The sequence below is a fragment of the Lasioglossum baleicum genome, chromosome 11, assembly GCF_051020765.1.
Source record: "Lasioglossum baleicum chromosome 11, iyLasBale1, whole genome shotgun sequence".
Lineage (NCBI taxonomy): Eukaryota > Metazoa > Arthropoda > Insecta > Hymenoptera > Halictidae > Lasioglossum > Lasioglossum baleicum.
The window spans coordinates 3,459,542-3,480,038 of record NC_134939.1 but is presented as its reverse complement, the minus strand read 5'-3'; the positions used below and the strand labels follow the sequence as shown (position 1 = coordinate 3,480,038).

The following is a 20,497-nucleotide window of genomic DNA, read 5'->3' as shown; positions in this document are numbered from 1 at the left end:
TCCAAAATAAATTTATTTGTCCAGCATATCCTGTTAATCCCTATCGCTATGGCTACAAAATGGTGAAAGCCAGAACGGTTAATTAATTAGTAGGTCAAATGTGGGATAGTAAGTATTGTAAGGATAAAAGAATTGAAAACTATCAATATACAGGGTGAGTCATCTAACGTTATCACCTCAAATATCTTTGTTGTTTTCAAAGATACATTGGATGTCTGGAGGACAAAATTGAATGGTAAAATGGGGCTCTGTCTCTCTCTGTCTCCTTATTACAATTTATGGATAGACCGTGAGGCGATTAACTTCAACAATTGATTAAATCATCCGATTTTTCGATGATCCCTTTTTTTAATCAACGATTGACGATTAAATCAATCGCCGATTTTTCGACGATTTCTTCATTTAATCAACGATTGACGATTAACTTCATCAATCGATTGAATCAATCGTCGATTTTTCGACGATTTCTTTTTTTAATCGTACACATTAATCAATCAATCATTATTAAAATTTTAATCGATTAATGCCCAACTCTGGTAGTGAACATGCTAAGGTCCTTCGATGCTATGGAATGTTTTCAAACATCTTCTAGCCCAGGCATGTCAAACACGCGACCCGTCGACAAGTACTTTGCGGCCCGACTAAAATCTTTGAAACTGTTGCTGACAATTTACAACTCGAATTAATCGAAATGCAGTGTGATTCCGTATTGAACTATTTTCAACACTATTTTCAACGTTAAAAAATAATAAAACCGAGGAAAGGTCAAGATTAACAGACCAGCTTGTGCAATCAATTTCAAAAATAATTACAGATCAACAAATTCAACCGAATGTTGAAAATTTTGTTACTGAAAACCGTTGCCAAGTTTCTTCGAAATAAAGATTAAATAGTTTTATACAAATAAAGTAAATTTGAAGAAAAACAACTTGTATACTTCATATGTATTTTTGTAATATTGTTGTGTTTCCACTATGTTATTTTGTATGTGTAACTGCAATGTTAATAAAAAAAAATGTGTTTCTTCTTTATTTCGAGTCTGCATTTTTTATTGCGGCCCTCGAATTAAATTATAATACTTAACGAGGCCCTTGGGGAGATAAATGAGTTTGGCATGCCTGCTCTAGCCGATAACGCAGCGATTGATTTACTAACAGCATGTTTCCTTGTAGCAGAAAATGTTTAGCTTGGAAAATTGTGCAACAGCCATGGCTACTGTTAACAGGTACCTTTGCTAAAAAAGAGGTCAATCATTGTGTTGTGTCTTATTACCACACAAAACGTAGGGGCCCCTGGCATAATAATGGAACAAATCCAAAAACAAACTGTTAAATGTATAATGTATGGCCTCTGAGTCGCACTCTATGGAATTTTCGATTACTTTTCGTTTTTCGGTATAACTTAATGAAAGTTTTTCTTGGAACTGTCTTTTGGGGGAGGCCCCGAAATTTTGATCGCTTAGGGCCCCCACTTGTCTTGATCTGCCACTGGGAATTCATCAGGTTTTTTCTGTCCGTAACCTTGAATAACCTTGAGTAATTATAGTCACTGAGTTCGTAATGGAAGAGACTATCATTAAAAAGGCTGGTTCCATTAAAAAAAAATGAGGGGGACCTTGATATCTCTAAAAAAAATTACACAATAACAAATTCAATCCATTTTACCACGTTTTTATTAGCTCGCTTTCTTGTCTGTCTGTTTGTCTGTTTGTTCGGTACAAATTTTGCAATTGATTTTAAACTAACTTTCCGATGAGCTAGAGACTTGAAATTTTTTACCATTCAACTTTGTCCTGAAGACATTTAATGTATCTTTGAAGACAACAAAGATACTTGAGGTGATAACGTTAGGTGACTCACCCTGTATTGCCTTGGACTGATTCTTCCCTCTCTGCGAGAACGAGGCGGCACGATTGTATGAATTAGCGGGTAATTGCCGCAGCAACGGACCGTTCGGGTCCTCGAGAGCGTTCCTCGGCTCTCGACGATGCGATGTTCCACGATGCCCGGTTTTCCGTCGATTTATCATGCACAATATAAACGGTCTTCGAGGAGTTTGTTCTAGCGGGAGGACAACCTGTAATCCCGGCCACTTAAAATTTAATAAGCCTTGCGCCGGACAGATGCGACCTTTCGTTAAAAGCGAAATACTAATTTCGCAGAGATGAAAGCAGCCCCCGAGACCCGTTGCTGTTTTAATCCGTCGGACTTTTCGGAATCCGCGTTTCCCCTTGAATGAACGCGAACGCCGATCAGTCGGAAACTGTGTCCCCCTGGCCCCTGGTCATTAACGACGAAATAATTAATTAGCTGGTGCGTTCCGATTTCATAAATGGGACGGAGAAATTTTTCATCTTCCGCCAGGGATTATTTAGGAAATTGCGCAGAAAGTAATGAGTAGACTGCGGATTTTTATGCATTTATCAAGAAATTAGCTGCGTGAAATATAAAACAGTAAAAGATTGGAGAAATTTAAGAATATTGTTATAATGTCCACAATGCAAACAGCAGCATTATTTGATTCCCGCTGCCCACAATCGTTGCAAAACATTTTTATTTTGCATGAAGACCCGCAGTCTGATAATGAGCAAGTCAAAATAAGTGTACTCTAACCCAGGACTCTGAAAAATATGAATACCTGAAAATAACGAGTCGAGACTCTTTTTAATTTTAATCTTGAATTTCATAATTAAACTGCGGATGTTTATGCAATTTTTACTTTTTGTAGTTGAATTTTAAGAGAAGGTGGAATAAAATAGAAACTTATATTCCGCGGGGTAGTAGCCTTGTCAGGTCTGAAATAGATTAAAATCGTACTAAATTCTGTCATATTTTATATCCCAGTATTTTTTGAAAATTATCGAAAGCCATAATTGCATAAAGATCCGCAGTCTATTCACCATACAGGGTGTCCCAAAATTCCTCCAACAGCCGGAAATGAGAGGTTCTTGACATCATTTGAAGCAATATTTTCCTTTGTAAAAATGTTATACGCGGCTTTGTTTAGGAGTTATTAACAAAAAACACGGACCAATCACTGCGCGACCTAGACGCGAGTTGGCACAGTGGGCCAATAGACTTGATTCGTCCGTGTTTTTCGTTAATAACTCCTAAACAAAGCCGCGGATAACATTTTTGCAAAGGAAAATATTGCTTCAAATGATCTCAGGAACCTCCCATTTCCGGCTGTTGAAGGAATTTTGGGACACCCTGTATAATGAAAGCTCGATATTTTTGGGACAGCCTGTGTGTATTTATTGGCGAGTAGAGGCGGCGAGTTTCGCGTTTGGTTAGATCGCTCGCCGGAGCAATTCTGTTTAGTGGTCCGTTCTGTTTCAGAGCTGAACTCGACGTCGCCGTCGACCAGCGAACTCGGCGAGTTGGTGGAGGAGGTCGAGAACGACGAATTAAACAAGGACACGGATGACGACGAGGATGCGGTCGAAGACATCCTTTATATGCGCGGCGCGTCCTTTACGATACACTTGGACCCGCCGCCCGAGAACACCACCGCGAATTCGACGAAGATTAACGACGAAACCGGCGCACCACTCGATCGAGTCGAGTTACGAGCCACCTCGCAGGTACGTGCTTCGTTTATTACCTTTTTACGAAGGATTTTTACGATCGCAGGACACACGGGGACACTGACATCTTGCGTTTGAAATTAATTGATTTTTCGGACCGTCCTAAAGTGAGATTCCTTCCGAAAATTATCGATGTCCAGCCATAATATATTTTATTACAAATAATCTACTGATCGTGCGCCTTTATGGTGTACGGGGCAGTTTGGCAGGCTCTCAGCAATATTTTCTTTGTATTTTTATGTGTCCGACGTGTCCGACAAATTTTATTGCGTTTTCCTTATACGATGTCAGCTATCAAATTAATAATTGAAGACAGAAGTTAAATATAAAGGAATTTTTCTTGAGAATAACTTTAGCCGTTCAAATTCAGTAAAATTAGTACGATTTTTAGATTATAAGAATTAATAGAGATCATTTTTTGATAATTCCTGGCTGGCCTTGTGCCACGAAATCAGAATCAGCCCCGAGCAAAGATAATAGATCGCGTGAATGCCTGGTCGTAAACCTAAAATATAGATCTCTGGTTTCAAAGTTTATAGCCCTGACCGGCTGCAGTTGAATAGCACTAGACACTTGGGGAGCAAAAACATTTTTAGATGCTATTTTATTACTGCTATAAATAGCCTTTATTAAACTAGCGAGAAAATTATAATATGAAGCTGAGTGAAAATCCTCTCTCACAAAGTAGCATTCAAACTTCAAAAAAAAGAGTATGACAAAATTATATTAATATTCTTCTTATGATAAAATAATTTTATTATAAAAGAATCTATACCTATAAATAGATTCTCTAATTTTAATTACGCTCAGTTCGTAGTTAATATCTGGGATCAGTTGATGTTCGTTTCAATAAACATCCTCCGATTTTAATTAGTTTCAGTTCGTAGTTAATTTCTGGGATCAGTTGATGATCGAGTATAAATTCCCCAATTTTAATTATTTTCAGTTCGCAGTTGATACCACAGATATTTTTAATGTTAATAATTCGCTGAAATGAAAATTCTTTAATTCTAATCGTTTCGTTTCGTAAGGTGAAAGAAATTTATTTTGTGTCAAAGGATTCCTTTGAACATTGTAAATTGTATTCGCGATCGAGACCCACGACCACTACCGAGCTCGCTTTTGCTATTTGCATCCTCTGCAAACGCGTCTCTCTCTTCTCACTAGAAAGTTTAATACACCACGGACCGGAGTGTCCATGTAATTAGACATCCCTTGGAGACCTTTTAAATCTTCCCAGCACGAGAACCGGGAACTTTTACCCAAGAGGTACAAGCTTTTTAATTTCAAATATAATCCTGGCAGTGCTGCGAGTATTCCGAGCACTGAGATTTATTTATTTATTTATTTATTTATTGGTCCCGATACACGGTCCGAAGAAAATCTCTAATATAAAAATCAACGATTTAATACACTGTCCAACAAATTTCAACTTTTTTTGTGATTTCAATATACTGTTGGGTCCTTCTTATAGAGTTTTTTGCGCTGATTCCGAATCTGGTTTTAATTTTTTTCCTATACGTCCAGTTTTTGAAAATCATGGCTTTGAAAAAAAAACATATTTTTCAACTTTAAACAAATATTGTGATGTTATTATAAAAGATATTGAATTGTTGTTTACAGCAAACGATTCTGTAGACTTTCCCGAATACAGTGATATCCAATATTAATACATTATGATTGTTTAAACATGTTTAAACAATGATTAAAGACGGAGATGCACCACTTTTGCACCAATTTTTGCGGATATTTTCGAATTTATCTCAAAAAATAAGGGTCCAGCGAAAAATTGAACTATACCACGCGAAAGAGCAGACTTTTATCTTGAGAAACCCCCCTGTGAAGTTTGCATGGTCGACGTTTTTACCGAACCAGAAAGCAAAATATCTTCGCCCGACATGCGTTGACGCCAGTGGTGCTCTTCCACTAGCGCGGTCGTTCGTCGGGATATGGCGCGGCGCGCTGCGGTGAAACGGCGCGTGGCTATAAGCGCGCAATTATGTCAGCTTACTTAAATGTAATATTTTATTAAATGTTATATTATTGTTATTTATTATTTATTAGTATATTTATTCTGTATAAATTATTTTATGTATCTTTTAATGTTAGTCTCTCGTTTATAGTATATTTAATACAAAAAATACCTTTTGTAACAAAAAAATAATTTATTCACACACTACACTATTACACTATTTACAATGCTAATATATATGTGTACACTATTCAGATATAATACACTACTAAAATACATATATTATATACACAACAACTAAAATACTATAAATAACTATAAATGTTTTTTATGAAGTTTTATACATAGCAATGCAGATTTGAAATGCTTGACACGACTGATTTCAACAAACAAAAAGCCGAAACTGAACTCTGGCATCAGTTTTCTTAAGAACCAACACGATATTTTGAAATAAATGACGGTCTACGGACAACGGAATACATACAATGTAAGGAAAGTCTGCAATGCGGTGACTGAAAAATTTTATTTTCAGTAATTGTCGTCTTATCTATGTATTATAATTATAGTGCCAATGAACACTCGAGATTCTTCCGAGTAAAATAAGTCCAAACACAATATAAACGGGACTATTTTTATTGACTTAAATACATAATTAAAATAGTTTGCTCCATATTAAAACGATATAGTGTATTATATCTGAATAGTGTACACATATATATTAGCATTGTAAATAGTGTAATAGTGTAGTCTGTGAATAAATTATTTTTTTGTTACAAAAGGTATTTTTTGTATTAAATATACTATAAACGAGAGACTAACATTAAAAAATACATCAAATAATTTATACAGAATAAATATACTAATAAATAATAAATAACAATAACATAACATTCAATAAAATATTACATTTAAGTAAGCTGACATAATTGCGCGCTTATAGCCACGCGCCGTTTCACCGCAGCGCGCCGCGCCGTATCCCGACGAACGACCGCGCTAGTCGAAGAGCACCACTGGCGTCAACGCATGTCGGGCGAAGATATTTTGCTTTCTGGTTCGGTAAAAACGTCGACCATGCAAACTTCACAGGGGGGTTTCTCAAGATAAAAGTCTGCTCTTTCGCGTGGTATAGTTCAATTTTTCGCTGGACCCTTATTTTTTGAGATAAATTCGAAAATATCCGCAAAAATTGGGGCAAAAGTGGTGCATCTCCGTCTTTAATCATTGTTTAAACATGTTTAAATAATCATAATGTATTAATATTGGATATCACTGTATTCGGGAAAGTCTACAGAATCTTTTGCTGTAAACAACAATTCAATATCTTTTATAATAACATCGCAATATTTGTTTAAAGTTGAAAAATATGTCTTTTTTAAAAACTCCATTTTCTCAAAAACTGGACGTATAGGAAAAAAATTAAAACCAGATTCGGAATCAGCGCAAAAAACTCTATAAGAAGGACCCAACAGTATATTGAAATCAAATTTGGTGTTGGACAGTGATATTAAAGTAGAGATACAGTTGCAGTGTCAGTATCAAAAGCACACATCGCATACAAAATATTTCAATTCAATTGAACATAAACTGAATTTAAATCAATATAAAGCCCAGCTCCAAACAGTGGGGAATTAAATCCCCCTCGTACAACATAGAACAAAATTCACAATTAAATATTAAACATTTCCCGGAGAACACGGTCCAATAATCGAATCCATGAAAATCGAAATAGTTTAGCTAAAAATAATTGAAAAGCGGCTGGACACGACGAGTGGTGTCCGCGGTGCGTGGAAACTGAAGTTGCGCCGAATAATTCCGGACAATATTGAAATTCATGCAACCGACGAACGTTCATAACGAACCTACTCGCATAATCCAGCAATTTCGAACGGACCCTCGTCGCGGTGCGGCTTACAACGCTCATGGCAGCGATCGTGGAACCGCAACACCGGTCGTTTAGATATCCGCACGTCGTGAAACAGCAAATAAAAATCAAATATGTTCGCGTCGGGTCGTTAAACATTGTTTCCCCCTATTTTCTCGCCGGTCCATTTTATTCGCCGTGACTCTCGACTGTCGATCCTCGACAATCGTGCACGGTTGTCTGCGCGAAAATTGGACAATTCTCAATTTATCTCGAAACGTTTGAACAGAATTCCATTCCGGAGTCCCCCCACCCCCCGCTCTCCCTCTTTCTCTCTCTCTCTTCCCTATTTTTATGTTATTGTTTCCTGTTTGTCGATAGTTGCTCGTTTGCGTATATACCCCTCCTCTACCTGTCTCCAGTTCATGCGTATTTTAGCCAGCATCGCGCTGTTCCAAAGATATTCGAAGTGATTGGAAATATTGTTGAAGTTATTGGGTATGGGAATAAGTTTCCGACCTTTTTTGTTGAAAAGAAGCGTATAAACCATACACATAACGTGTAAACGTTTTCCAACAGTAGATCGATCGACGTTTAATTCAATTGACAGATCTTTAAATGTTTGACGTGGATTTCCATCAAGTAATGCTGAGAAATCTGTATCTTCGAATTTTTTGGCACACCATCGCAATCTTTGTCCCTTACGTCGAAATCATGGGTTTTAAACCGCCGGAACCATTCTTTACAACTTGTATTTGATGGAGCATCGTCCCGTAAATATGTATTGTATAATAAATATAATATAAGTAAATATATAACACCTTTCTTTAAAACAAAATAATGCAACATGACTTCCCGCAAATGCTGCTTATTTGGAACAAAAGTCGACATTTTCCACGCGAAAAATTGACTACTGTTCACGCTCCAAACAATTGTCACTAACTGCGTTTCGAAGTTTAGACACACACCTTCCAAAATCATGTACTACGTTCCATCAAATACGCGATCGGTACTTAAGTACAACGACATCTGTCAAAAGGGCGGAAACTTATTCCCATACCCAATATTTATCGAGCTAGTTTCACTCCCGATAGTTTCTGTATAATTTCGCGAACGGAAGCGATTCACAGAAAATTACCACCGATTCCGAGGAAACTTATCGAAATAGAAATCGGCCGAACTTTACTACGGTCCCTTCTCAAAAGCTTTTGGTAACTATTATAGTTCTATTAGTTTCGACGTGCTGAATACGAATATGACTTTCGGTTTTCGCGGAAATTACAAGTTCCCGAGATACTCGCCGAAAACTTTCTCGCCAGCTCGTTGAATTCTGCCAATAACTGCGCGAAAGTATTCGTAAACGAGTACTGTTTTACCTATAGACATATTTAAATTCGTAATTTCGTTGGGAGACTCTCACCGTGTTAAAGAGCAGTGTTCCGTGCGTTCGGATTAACAGAAAAATGGGAAAAGATGGCGAGGGGAAACAAGTGGGAACAGCCGGGGTCCATTAGCCGCGGAGCCGACATTTCCATAGAAATCGTGGCGGTTTTTAGATAGCGGCCGTTTTCCACGCAACCCCGGACTTCCTCCGCCCTTATTCAAAAGGTCTTCCGGATAAAAACGTCGCGACGCGTGCAACAGGTCCGTGTTCAAGCGCCACCGGTTCGTTCTTCAACCGCCTTGGGTCTCGTTGTTTCCTCCGTCGATCCGCGATAAACCAAGAACTATCGATCGGTTAATGGCGTACGTGGCTTTCTGGGTGCCGGATGGTGTCTTCCCTGAATAATAGATCGTCCCAAACATCCCAACCAATTTTTTCCGCCCATCTCCACCATTACGCATGCATTTGCCACTGAAACATTCACGCGATCCCAAGCGAACGTAATATTCAATGTTTTAGGCCATAATATTCAATTTTCCAATGGACACAATATTACACTTTCCAGTGGACACGATGCTGCATTCTCCAGCGAATACAATATGTATTTATTATATTTTTTCCCGTGGACACAATACTCAATTGTCCACTGGACATAATATTATATTTTCCAGTGGATACGATATTACATTTTCCAATAGACACAATACTTAAGGATGTTCTGGAGGTATATAAAAACGCAACAAAATTTTTGAAAATTTGACAAGATAATTCTTACTAAATTAATGCAATTACCAAAGTTTGGGTTTGATTCACTGCACCGTTTAAGAATTCTAGCAACTTAAAGTTTGCACATTTTAACACGTCTTCTTATGGAGAATTCATAAAATTCCAGTTCGAACCCTATTTAAACCTCGAAAAAACGCAACTAGAAACTCCAGTTTTTTTATAATAAAAATTATGTAATTAATTGTGTTCAAAATTTATTAGGATTCACTAAACAGTTACAGAGCAAAAAATTATAAACTGTTACAGAACGTCAAATTTATCGTAATGTCATCTCACTAGCAAGGAAACGCGACAACTGTCACTTATAATTTTTTATAATATGAAGACAATTTGATAAAAAAATAAATATAACATGAAATTCACTAATTAAACAAAAGCTTTTTAAGTTAATCCATTATTTTAATGCAAAATATACTCATGAATGGCTTTCATTGCCAATATATTGATGGATTTCGAATTTCCTGTACTTTGGTCTCCCATTGTACCTCCAGAACATCCTTAATTATCCAGTGAACACAATATTACATTTTCCAATGAATACCATATTACACTTTTCTTCCAATAGACACAATACTTAATTATCCAGCAAACACAATATTATATTTTCCAGTGGACACAATGTTACATTTTCCAGTAGACACAATACTCAATTGGGTTGCTCTTTACTTTACCGGACTCAAAATTTGTACCTTTCTAATACGAATTATGATTGATATGTAATCCAGTAGATTTGTACCCGGCGCGGATGCAGATCGAAGTTTCGAACCTCTAGGATCAATAGTTGAGGAACTATGGTCGCTTAAAGTTGAGCATATTTCTAGTTTCTTGAAAGTGCGCCGCCATATTGGTTTGTAGTGACGGTCGCACGCCGCTTACTGAGTTGGTTATGATTAGGTCGGGGAGGGGGCGGGGGAGGCTGCAAGGGGTAAGCGGCTTGCGGTCGTCACTACAAACCAATATGGCGGCGCCCTTGCCTGTCAAAAATGCTCAACTTTAAGCGGCCATAGCTCCTCAACTATTCATCTTACAATTAGAGATCGAAACTTTGATCTATATCCGCGCCGGGTACAAATCTACTGAATTACATATGAAATACACCATAATTCGTAGAAGAAAGGTACTAATTTTGAGTCCGGTAAAGTTTACCCCTCAATTGTCTAGCGAACGCAAAAATAATTACCCTCCACTCTAAAAAAAATCGTTCAACTTACTACTCCCTCTGCCCCATAATAATAGTAGCAGTTGATGAATTTAATTTGTCCGATAATAATAGTAGCAAAAGAAAATAAATATAGAACGCAACATTTATTATCAAAAAACTAGATTACTTTAAACAATAAATTCAAAATAATAGATTGTCCGGAAAGTTCGTGCCGTTTTTGAAGGAAAATTGAAACGCTGCACATTTAAATTTTGGTAGACATTTATTAAATTATACATATAGGTGCCATTCTGTTCCACAATCTTACTCAACCTCTCAGGCTTGAAAGTGTCTGTCCTTCCAGAACCTCTCAGGTTTTTTGGCGAAAAACTTTTCTGTATGATTTTTTATCTCGACCAAAAAGTTGAAGTTTCTTCCATTAAGGAAATTTGTAATGATCGAAATAGGTGTAAATCTGAGTGCGCGAGGTCTGGTGAATATAGTGAATGGGATAGAACATTCCAACCGAGATCCAACAACTTTTGTCGTGTTGTCAAAGACACATGAGGCCACGATTCATCAGATTTTTCTTCGTTAAATCGTGGGGAACCCATGCATCAAGGCGGTTTGTGTAGCTAAGCTTGACAAAATGCTCGTGGATGGTACACTGTGATATTTTTAACTTTTCTGCTAATTCATGGGTCGTATAGCGTGGGTTATTCTCGATCAGCGTGGTGGAAGGCTTATCTGGGCGTTCTTGATCTTCAATGTTGAAATCACCAGCTTTAAACCGAGCAAACCACTTCCGCACAGCTCTTTCAGCTACAGCACCTTCGCCATAAACTATCTTGTTTGGCGCTTGTGTGGCATATTTTTGCCGTTCCGGTAAAAGAAAAGCATTAAATGCCTATAATGCACTTTGTTTGCTTCCATATTCAAAGGCGTATAAAACTGACAAAAATAAACGTATCGTAACCAAAATTTTTTCCAAATATGCCTGAAGTACAATCATTCATTTTCAATCATTCTGATATATTCAGACCTGCCTTGGTCGGACAACCCAATATTACATCCTAATTTTTATTTTGAGTTTTTTATTTCAGATAGTTTCTGAACTTTTCAATCATTCCGTTACGGCATTTTAAACTTGTAGGTAGTAGTCCAGTCAATGAATGCTCATAAGGGGGTGTAGAGGGAAATGGAAGGAATACAATTTTTAACTTTGAGACTTTGTTTGGACTAATTAGGAGTTAAACATACTAAAAGTCCCCACTCCTAGGAGGTGAGCGGGGTGCAGGTGTAGAAGGTCCCCTTTTTCGGTTTTCCGCTTATATCTCGGAAACTATGCCTTCTAGCGATAAGACTATTCTATACAAAATTAAAGCTGACAAAATGTGCCACAAGATTGATTCGATTCAGTTTTTCGCTATCTCGCTTAGTTTCCGAGATATCCGCGCTCAAAGTTCACTAATTGTGCTGAAGAGTTCTTTTTCACAATTAGTGAACTTTGAGCGCGGATATCTCGGAAACTATGCGTCCTAGCGATAAGACCATTCCATACAAAATTACAGCTGATAAAATGTGCCACAAGATTGATTCGATTCAGTTTTTCGCTATCTCGCATAGTTTTCGAGATATCCGCACTCAACGTTCACTAATTGTGGAAAAGAAATTTTTGCCTCACGCGTTTTTTGCCTTATTTGACTAGCTAACTCTTCAGCACAATTAGTGAACTTTGAGCGCGGATATCTCGGAAACTAAGCGAGATAGCGAAAAACTGAATCGAATCAATCTTGTGGCACATTTTGTCAGCTTTAATTTTGTATAGAATAGTCTTATCGCTAGAAGGCATAGTTTCCGAGATGTAAGCGAGAAACCGAAAAAGGGGACCTTCTACACCTGCACCCCGCTCACCTCCTAGGAGTGGGGACTTTTAGTATGTTCACCTCCTAACTAGTCCAAACAAATACCCAAAGTTAAAAATTGTGTTCCTTCTATTTCTCTCTACAACTTTTCGTTGACTGGACTATAGGACCCCTTGGCTGCGAAGCTTTGCTTTGCCTATATGTGTGAGCTTAATATTATTGAAGCCATCGTTCTTCATTGCTTCCAGCATAACTTGTGTTTTTTCATCTTACTTTTACAATGGGTTGATATTTAACTGAAATAGTACAATTGATTTCTATCAGCGGATGAAATAGTTATAATACTTAGGTTAACGTAATACTTAGGTTAACCTAAAAGTTGAAAGATGTGCCGAAACAAATAACAGATATCATGAAACATTGATTTTGATCTAAGGCTTCGCAATTTTGCGCTGCAACATAACCTACAGCTGCATTCGCCAATAATTCCCGTTGAAATATTCACTTGCTACTATTACTATGGGACAGAGGGAGTATTAAAAATCGAGCGTTAGCGTACCGCGGCCGGAAAAGTGGCCTCACAAAGGCGACGCGAAAGGGGCGTATCTCCTCCCCGCAACGCGGAACGTCCTCTAACGCGAAGTAATCGTGAACCGCAATCTGTTCGCTCTTCAGGGGCCGAATTTAGAGCAGAAGCTACCGTCGACGATGGAGAGTATAGTCAGCACGGAGCCGGCGTGCTCGTTGGATTGCGGGTCGGCTGGAAATTGCTACATCGAGCAGTCTCGAGGCGACGACGTCGAGCAGCTAGCCGACGACGGGGCCGAGAACACGGACGTCGACGATGACGAAGACGGCGATGGCTCGATGGCGATGGATCTCGAAGGGAACGACGTCGCACCGCGACGAAAGCAAGGGTCCTTCAGGCAGAGATGTCAATGCCCCCTTGGCAGAGGCGGCGATCGATGTCAGCTCGGTGAGTGATTTTCATTTAGCCACGTAGATACCAACGCCGTATACATAGTTGCGACGACGATGCAACGGGCTGATGCTTCGTGTTCTTCTCTAGCGTCCCCTCCACTCGGTTCCCTTATGTATCAAGTCTGACCCCGGAGACGAGGACGGGGCTCAAGGTATCTCTTATAGTTCGTTGGCATCAGCTAGCACCCCTACAAGGGCAGATATCTACTTGGAAGAGAGCCAACGCTCGAGCGGACCCGGCTTTCGAAGCTGAGGCTCGAGAAAGTGATGAAACGAGATTTGAACCGCGGCTGGTTAATTAGAGATTGATTATATTATTTTCTCGGGCTTTCGAGGATTGTTACCGCTCGTTGGCTGGCTGTCCTTAAAAAATACACTCTCAGAGATTACGAAACAATCAGAGATCGATTTAACCCTTCGATTTAGACTGTTTCATATTTTCCTTAGCTGTCTTCTAGAAAGCGTACAACACATGCACGAAGAATCTTACCTTCTCTAATCAATCTTGAAATATTCCTCAGAACACCTTCTTCAAATCACTAGCTCAAAAATTCTTATCCAACTACGACTTCCGTAAATCAACATACAAAACTTCCTAGAAATCCTTGATCGGCTGATCAGTGAAAAATCCCGTCCGCGAATCGCAAGCGCTCGATGTCCTCGTGGGAAAGCGAATCGAAAATCCGGGTTCGGTTTACAGGCCGCGAATGTTCCCGTGAGCTAAACATCTTCAGCGAGGCGTTGGCAAATCGATGGTGGATCGGATCGACGAGGCGCCATCAATCCCGAAAATCCTGGCCGGTTTGTCGGTTGTTTATTTCGCGCCGAGGTCATCCATTTTGCGGTCGATCCGCGAAACTGCGGACAAACGCGGGGATGCATCCTCTGGTCGTGCGACGAGGGGAGGTGGATGGGAAAAGGGGGATGGATGCCGGGGCGAAGCTTAAAAGCATAGGTAATCGGAAAAAGAACGATCCTCTGACCTGAAACGCGGAGCGGAGCCGATCCTCGAGCGAGACACGCCGCGCTCGTGTATCACGGGTAAATAAATAAAGAGGAAGCGGAGGCATGTCTCTCATCTTTCTCTCTCTCCCTCCCGCTGCTTCTCGCCCTCCCTTTCTCTCTCTCTCCCGCGTGTGCTTTTTTTCAATATTTCCTGAGAGAATATTTCCCGCGAGTACGCGCGGCCGTCTTGACGCCGAATCACGTCGATCGGCATTTATTTATTGGGTCACGTCGCGCGGAACCGATTGGAGCCGCGATACACAATCTCCGCAATGACGATCGATAAACTGACGAACCGAGAAACACCGGTACCACGGATTATTTCTGTCTCTCTTTCTCGTCCTCCCCGGCTCCGTTCGGGCGTCGAACGGAACGGGAGAGGAATTTTTACGCGCGGACAGAAAGTGATGCGACGCGCGCGAGATAATCTGGTTATGAATGAGAGAGCTCGGACCTTTCGTTTTGTTAGTTTCGCAAGCGTATTTTGCAGCTATAGTTCGTTCTTATTGAGAAATCGTCGTTAGACCGGGAGAGTGTATGGAAGTGCGTTTTGTAGGGTTTGAGGAAGCTTTAGTTGAGATTGAGGGTTATCCGATTGATCCAGTTCGGGGATTTTGTTGAAAATTTAGTGTGGTTTAGTTTGAGCAAAATTGAGGAGAATCTGAGTTATCGCTCCGCTGCGTTCTAGTTTGTTGGCGATTTGTTGACGAGTCTCGAATCTGTATAATAAAGTGCGATTTTAGTGAAATAACAGTGTGGATTAATCTTGGAAAGTCGAGATTTGATTACAAGACTCTGTACGGGAATAAAATGTCCCTCGTTGTAATTTAAGCAGACTGGAATTAAACGAACATTTACATTCCTTTAAATGAATTGAATTGATATGTCCCAGGAATATCAAATGAAATCATAATTTCATTACAATCCTCAGATACGCGCGTATCACAGACGCAAGCATCCACAAAGGACATTTCCGAAATAGTCTCAAAGCTATTACGTTTCCACGTACCGTAAAAATGATTTTCAGTATTCTGTAACCAGGTTGGAGAGCTCTCTGCAGCCTTGCTCGAGGAGCTGCGTCGTCGGACAAACTGTTCTACAGACCGAATGGTCTTGTTAATTTCACAACGGGACCGTTTTAAAACGAACGTTGCAATTCGTCGGGGAATTAGACGCGAGACGATAATGCGAGTCTTCCTCGCGACGACGTAATGCTATTCAAGCTACTTCCTGGAGAGAACTCCTGGATGAAGATCGTTGTACATTCGGCGCATTGTGGAATGAATGGGCGTCGCTGCAGTGGCTTCGGTAACAATATATATGCAGTCGATACGAACGCGTTTCTCACGATACCGAGAACGACTCTGTTCCAAGCGAAATTTATACGCAGACGACGGATCCTCCTCCATTTCTATACCTCTCGCGAAATTCTTCAGAATTCAATGCACCAAACTTCCAGTAAAACCCTCTATAATATTTTACTTTTACTCAGGGACCAAACATAAAATATTCTAAAATTTTCTACGATGAAAGTCATTAATAAAATGTTGATTCGTAATGATTATTATTGAAATTTAAGATAATCTACGTAAAATATAAAGAAATAATTCGAAAACAAAATGATTAAAAGATAACGATTTTTATACTTTTTGGTCACAAGTAACAGTTATTAGTGTCCAAAAAATTGGAACCTCCTCGATAACTGTTATCGATGAAGAAAAACTGTTTCGATTGCTCAAAGCAGTTATCATTGATAACTTATCAATGAGAGAAATTTATTTCAATCGCTCATAACAGTTATCGACGAGAGAAATTTATTTCGATCGCCCATAACAGTGATCGATGAGAGAAATTTATTTCGATCACTCATAACAGTTATCGATGAGAGAAATTTATTTATACACTAACGAGCATAACTGATTCAACACACTTTAAATCAGAATAACTTTTTTATGAATGGACCAAACGACTTCAATTTCTCTGTAAGGCTAGAAGAATTAGTTTAGTAAATGACGTCTAAAAAATATTTTTTTTAAAAATGCATTTGGTCGGAATTGCGAAAAAAATAGAAAAATTGATTTTTACTACTATTTTAGCTGGGGCAATAACGAAAATTTAAAAGATGTGTTTGATTAACTTGTATAAATTATATACGCTCCGAAAATTTCATTGAAATTGGTTAATTGGTTTACGAGTTATAAACGATCAAAACTCGTAAAAATTGTAATTTTTCAAGATTTTTGGCATTTTTACCAAAAATTATAAGTAATCGAAATGAATTTCTCTCAACGATAACTTTTGCCCACAAAAGAAAAATTTTCGGGTTACTTATAATTCTTATTTGTAACTGATACGATTTTAGTCGATGAAATACTTGTTATTTCATGACTTTTTTCTTTTTGGTTATAACAGTGGTGTCCCTGCTTTTGCTCCATCAACGCCCCGTCGAAACCTCCCAAAAACAGACGACATTCACATATTTTCCTTTCACATTTTAATTCGACCAATTACACTGTCCAACAGCCAAAAAGTATTTCGATTCCCACTATGCGATTCTTGTAGAGTTTTCCGCGCTGATTCCGAATCTGGTTTTAATTTTTTTCCTATACGTCCAGTTTTTGAGAAAATGGAGTTTAAAAAAAAGACATACTTTTCAACTTTAAACAAATATTGCGATGTTATTATATAAGATATTGAATTGTTCTTTACAGCAAAAGATTCTGTAGACTTTCCCGAATACAGTGATATCCAATATTAATACATTATGATTGTTTAAACATGTTTAAACAATGATTAAAGACGGAGATGCACCACTTTTGCACCAATTTTTGCGGATATTTTCGAATTTATCTCAAAAAATAAGGGTCCAGCGAAAAATTGAACTGTACCACGCGAAAGAGCAGACTTTTATCTTGAGAAACCCCCCTGTGAAGTTTGCATGGTCGACGTTTTTTTCGAACCAGAAAGCAAAATATCTTCGCGCGACATGAGTTTCCGTCAGTGGCGCTCGGGACGGGACACGGCGCAGCGACGGGATACGGAGCGGCGAACGACCGCTCTGGTGGTGAGCGCCACTGGTGACAACTCATGTCGGGCGAAGATATTTTGCTTTCTGGTTCGAAGAAAACGTCGACCATGCAAACTTCACAGGGGGGTTTCTCAAGATAAAAGTCTGCTCTTTCGCGTGGTATAGTTCAATTTTTCGCTGGACCCTTATTTTTTGAGATAAATTCGAAAATATCCGCAAAAATTGGTGCAAAAGTGGTGCATCTCCGTCTTTAATCATTGTTTAAACATGTTTAAACAATCATAATGTATTAATATTGGATATCACTGTATTCGGGAAAGTCTACAGAATCTTTTGCTGTAAAGAACAATTCAATATCTTTTATAATAACATCGCAATATTTGTTTAAAGTTGAAAAATATGTCTTTTTTTTAAACTCCATTTTCTCAAAAACTGGACGTATAGGAAAAAAATTAAAACCAGATTCGGAATCAGCGCGGAAAACTCTATAAGAATCGCATAGAGGGAATCGAAATACTTTTAAAAAGTTGAAATTTGTTGGACAGTGTTATATTAGCTCGTCCCAGAAGTTTCATTCGCAATGCGTACATTTAACATTGTTACATCACACAAGTATTCGGTTAGGTTAACCCAGACCCAACCCAGTCTGTATTATTACAAGGTAATGAAAAGTTAATAAACAGATGATCCATGATGTAACAATATTAAATGTACGCATTGCGAAAGAAACTTTTCGAACAACCTAATATTTCATTAACGCGTTTGCGGAACGTGTTCTAATATGAATAATTTACGATTATTGAGATGGTACAGACACATTCACGAGGAATTATACGACGAATTTATTTTGTTGAAAAATTCGTTGCCAAGTGTATGGACCTCGCTATAAAAATATGATCTCACGGGATCAACAATAGTGCGGCTGCCGAGCAATCCGGGGTGCGATAAATTTCATTTTTGCATGGACAACTTCCGGGGCAAATTGTTTCGGAGATTAAACCGGACTCGCAGAAATAATGAAAAAAGTTCGCACGGATATGTGTCTCATCCGACCTTGTTTCTCAGTTGCGGAAGTGTTTATTGGATTGGAGCACATATGAGATGCACGTGTCAAGTGCAGTAATATATTTTTTGAAGCGAATATATACATATATGTTCACAAAGTGTATATCATAATCGTATAAGAACTAGTTTTGCATTCGGTAGAGAGTAACAATTGAAACGAGAGATAAAGGTGTTAAAACTTTCGCAGTAACATCGCGAGCTGCTTTTTCCGCGAGCACACAGCAATAAATTAGAAACATAAATTAGAACTGTCCGACGCGATCCCGAAAGTTCGCGCCCGAAACTTCCCGCGACCAACGTTTGTCAAACATTTGTCGGACGAGTTACATAGCCGTTTCCTGCAGTTTAGCGCGGATAAATTGTTGCTTCGTTTAATTGCAAGACGAGTTCAAACCTGATTCGAAAAACATTCGAAATCAATTTTTATAGACTCCGAACGTTTTCTAAAAAATATTAAAAATGCTGATAAATTCACTTTCAATCGCAACAGTAGTTCTGTAGGAAGTGCATTAATACCGCAGAAGTTCCACTAAACTACATCGATCGAACAACTTGGAAGGTAGAAAACAAACAGCGGGCAACAATAAAACCAAAAGCAGACAAAGAGTAAATTAATTCTCCAATAGCATCGAGAATCCAGCGTTTACAACTCCGTTACAACTGCACTCGGAATCCCGCAAACAGTTCCGAGCGGATCCTAAATAATCCAGGGGAGTCCGACAGGCGAGGAGAAGGCTATCGCGTAAAAATTCGCAACAACGGCCCCGGAAGTCGGGGAAGTTCCGCTTTCAGCAAGAAGTGGCGTGTAACAGAGAGGTGGAGGAGGGTTGTCTCGGGGAACTTTAAGAAGCGCAATTACGCGGCCTCTCGATTGGGCTCGGACTCAGTCCTGCCGAGAAAAACCTTCTTGAACTACCAGGAAAAAAGCGTGGCTCCGTTACACATTGTTTTATTATTCTAGCCATTCTTTACTTGAAGTCACGCACATTTTCCTACATATCTGCATTCGCAACAAAAATTCTTGCTGATGAGGGTTGTACTTAGACGTGTTTGATGTCGCTTTTAAATATTTACGAGTGGTAAATTCTTGTTAGTAGGACCACAATGCGTTGCAAAAAAGGGGTGGAATGTCAGAAGGGGTTGTAGGGGTTGTAGGGGATGTTCGGGGGACATTTTCCCTTGATTTCCGTTGAAAAGGCTGCCGATAAAAACCTTCCTGAACTATCAGGAAAAAGCGTTGCACCGTTAAACATCGTTTTATTATTCTAGTCATTCTTTAATTCGAGTCACGCACATTATTCTACATTCGCACCAAAAATTCTTGCTGATGAGGATTGTAATTAAGACGTGTTTGATGTTGCTGGACCGCAGTGCGTTGCAAAAAGGGGGTAGATGTCAGAAGGTGTTGTAGGGGGTGTTCGGGGGACATTTTCCCTTGATTTTCGTTGAGAAGGCTGCCGATAAAAACCTTCCTGGACTATCAGGAAAAAGCGTTGCACCGTTAAACATCGTTTTATTATTCTAATCATTCTTCAATTGAAGTCAGGCACATTTTCCTACATTCGCAAAAACAATTCTTGCTGATAAGGGTTGCAATTAATACGTGTTTGATGTTGCTTTTAGATATTTACGAGTGGAGATTTCTTATTTGTAGGACCACAGTGCGTTGCAAAAAGGGAGTAGAATGTCAGAAGGGGTTGAAGGGGATGTCCGCGGGTGATTTTCCCTTGATTCCCGTTGAAAAGGCTGCCGATGAAAACCTTCTTCAACTACCAGGAAAAAAGCGTGCACCGTTAAACAATGTTTTATTATTCTAGTCATTC

General features: G+C 39.0%; 1 protein-coding gene across 6 annotated transcripts in view; it reads left to right on the top strand.

Annotated features, from left to right (window-relative positions):
* The window catches only part of LOC143213306 (pikachurin), a 311,458-nt gene that overhangs the window by 138,321 nt on the left and 152,640 nt on the right, over positions 1 to 20,497 (top strand). For all 6 annotated transcript variants that reach the window (XM_076433022.1, XM_076433023.1, XM_076433021.1 and 3 more), the window contains 2 exons: positions 3,339 to 3,583; positions 13,271 to 13,571. In XM_076433022.1, the coding sequence (XP_076289137.1) occupies positions 3,339 to 3,583; positions 13,271 to 13,571 (546 nt within the window). The remainder of the gene's footprint in view (positions 1 to 3,338; positions 3,584 to 13,270; positions 13,572 to 20,497) is intronic.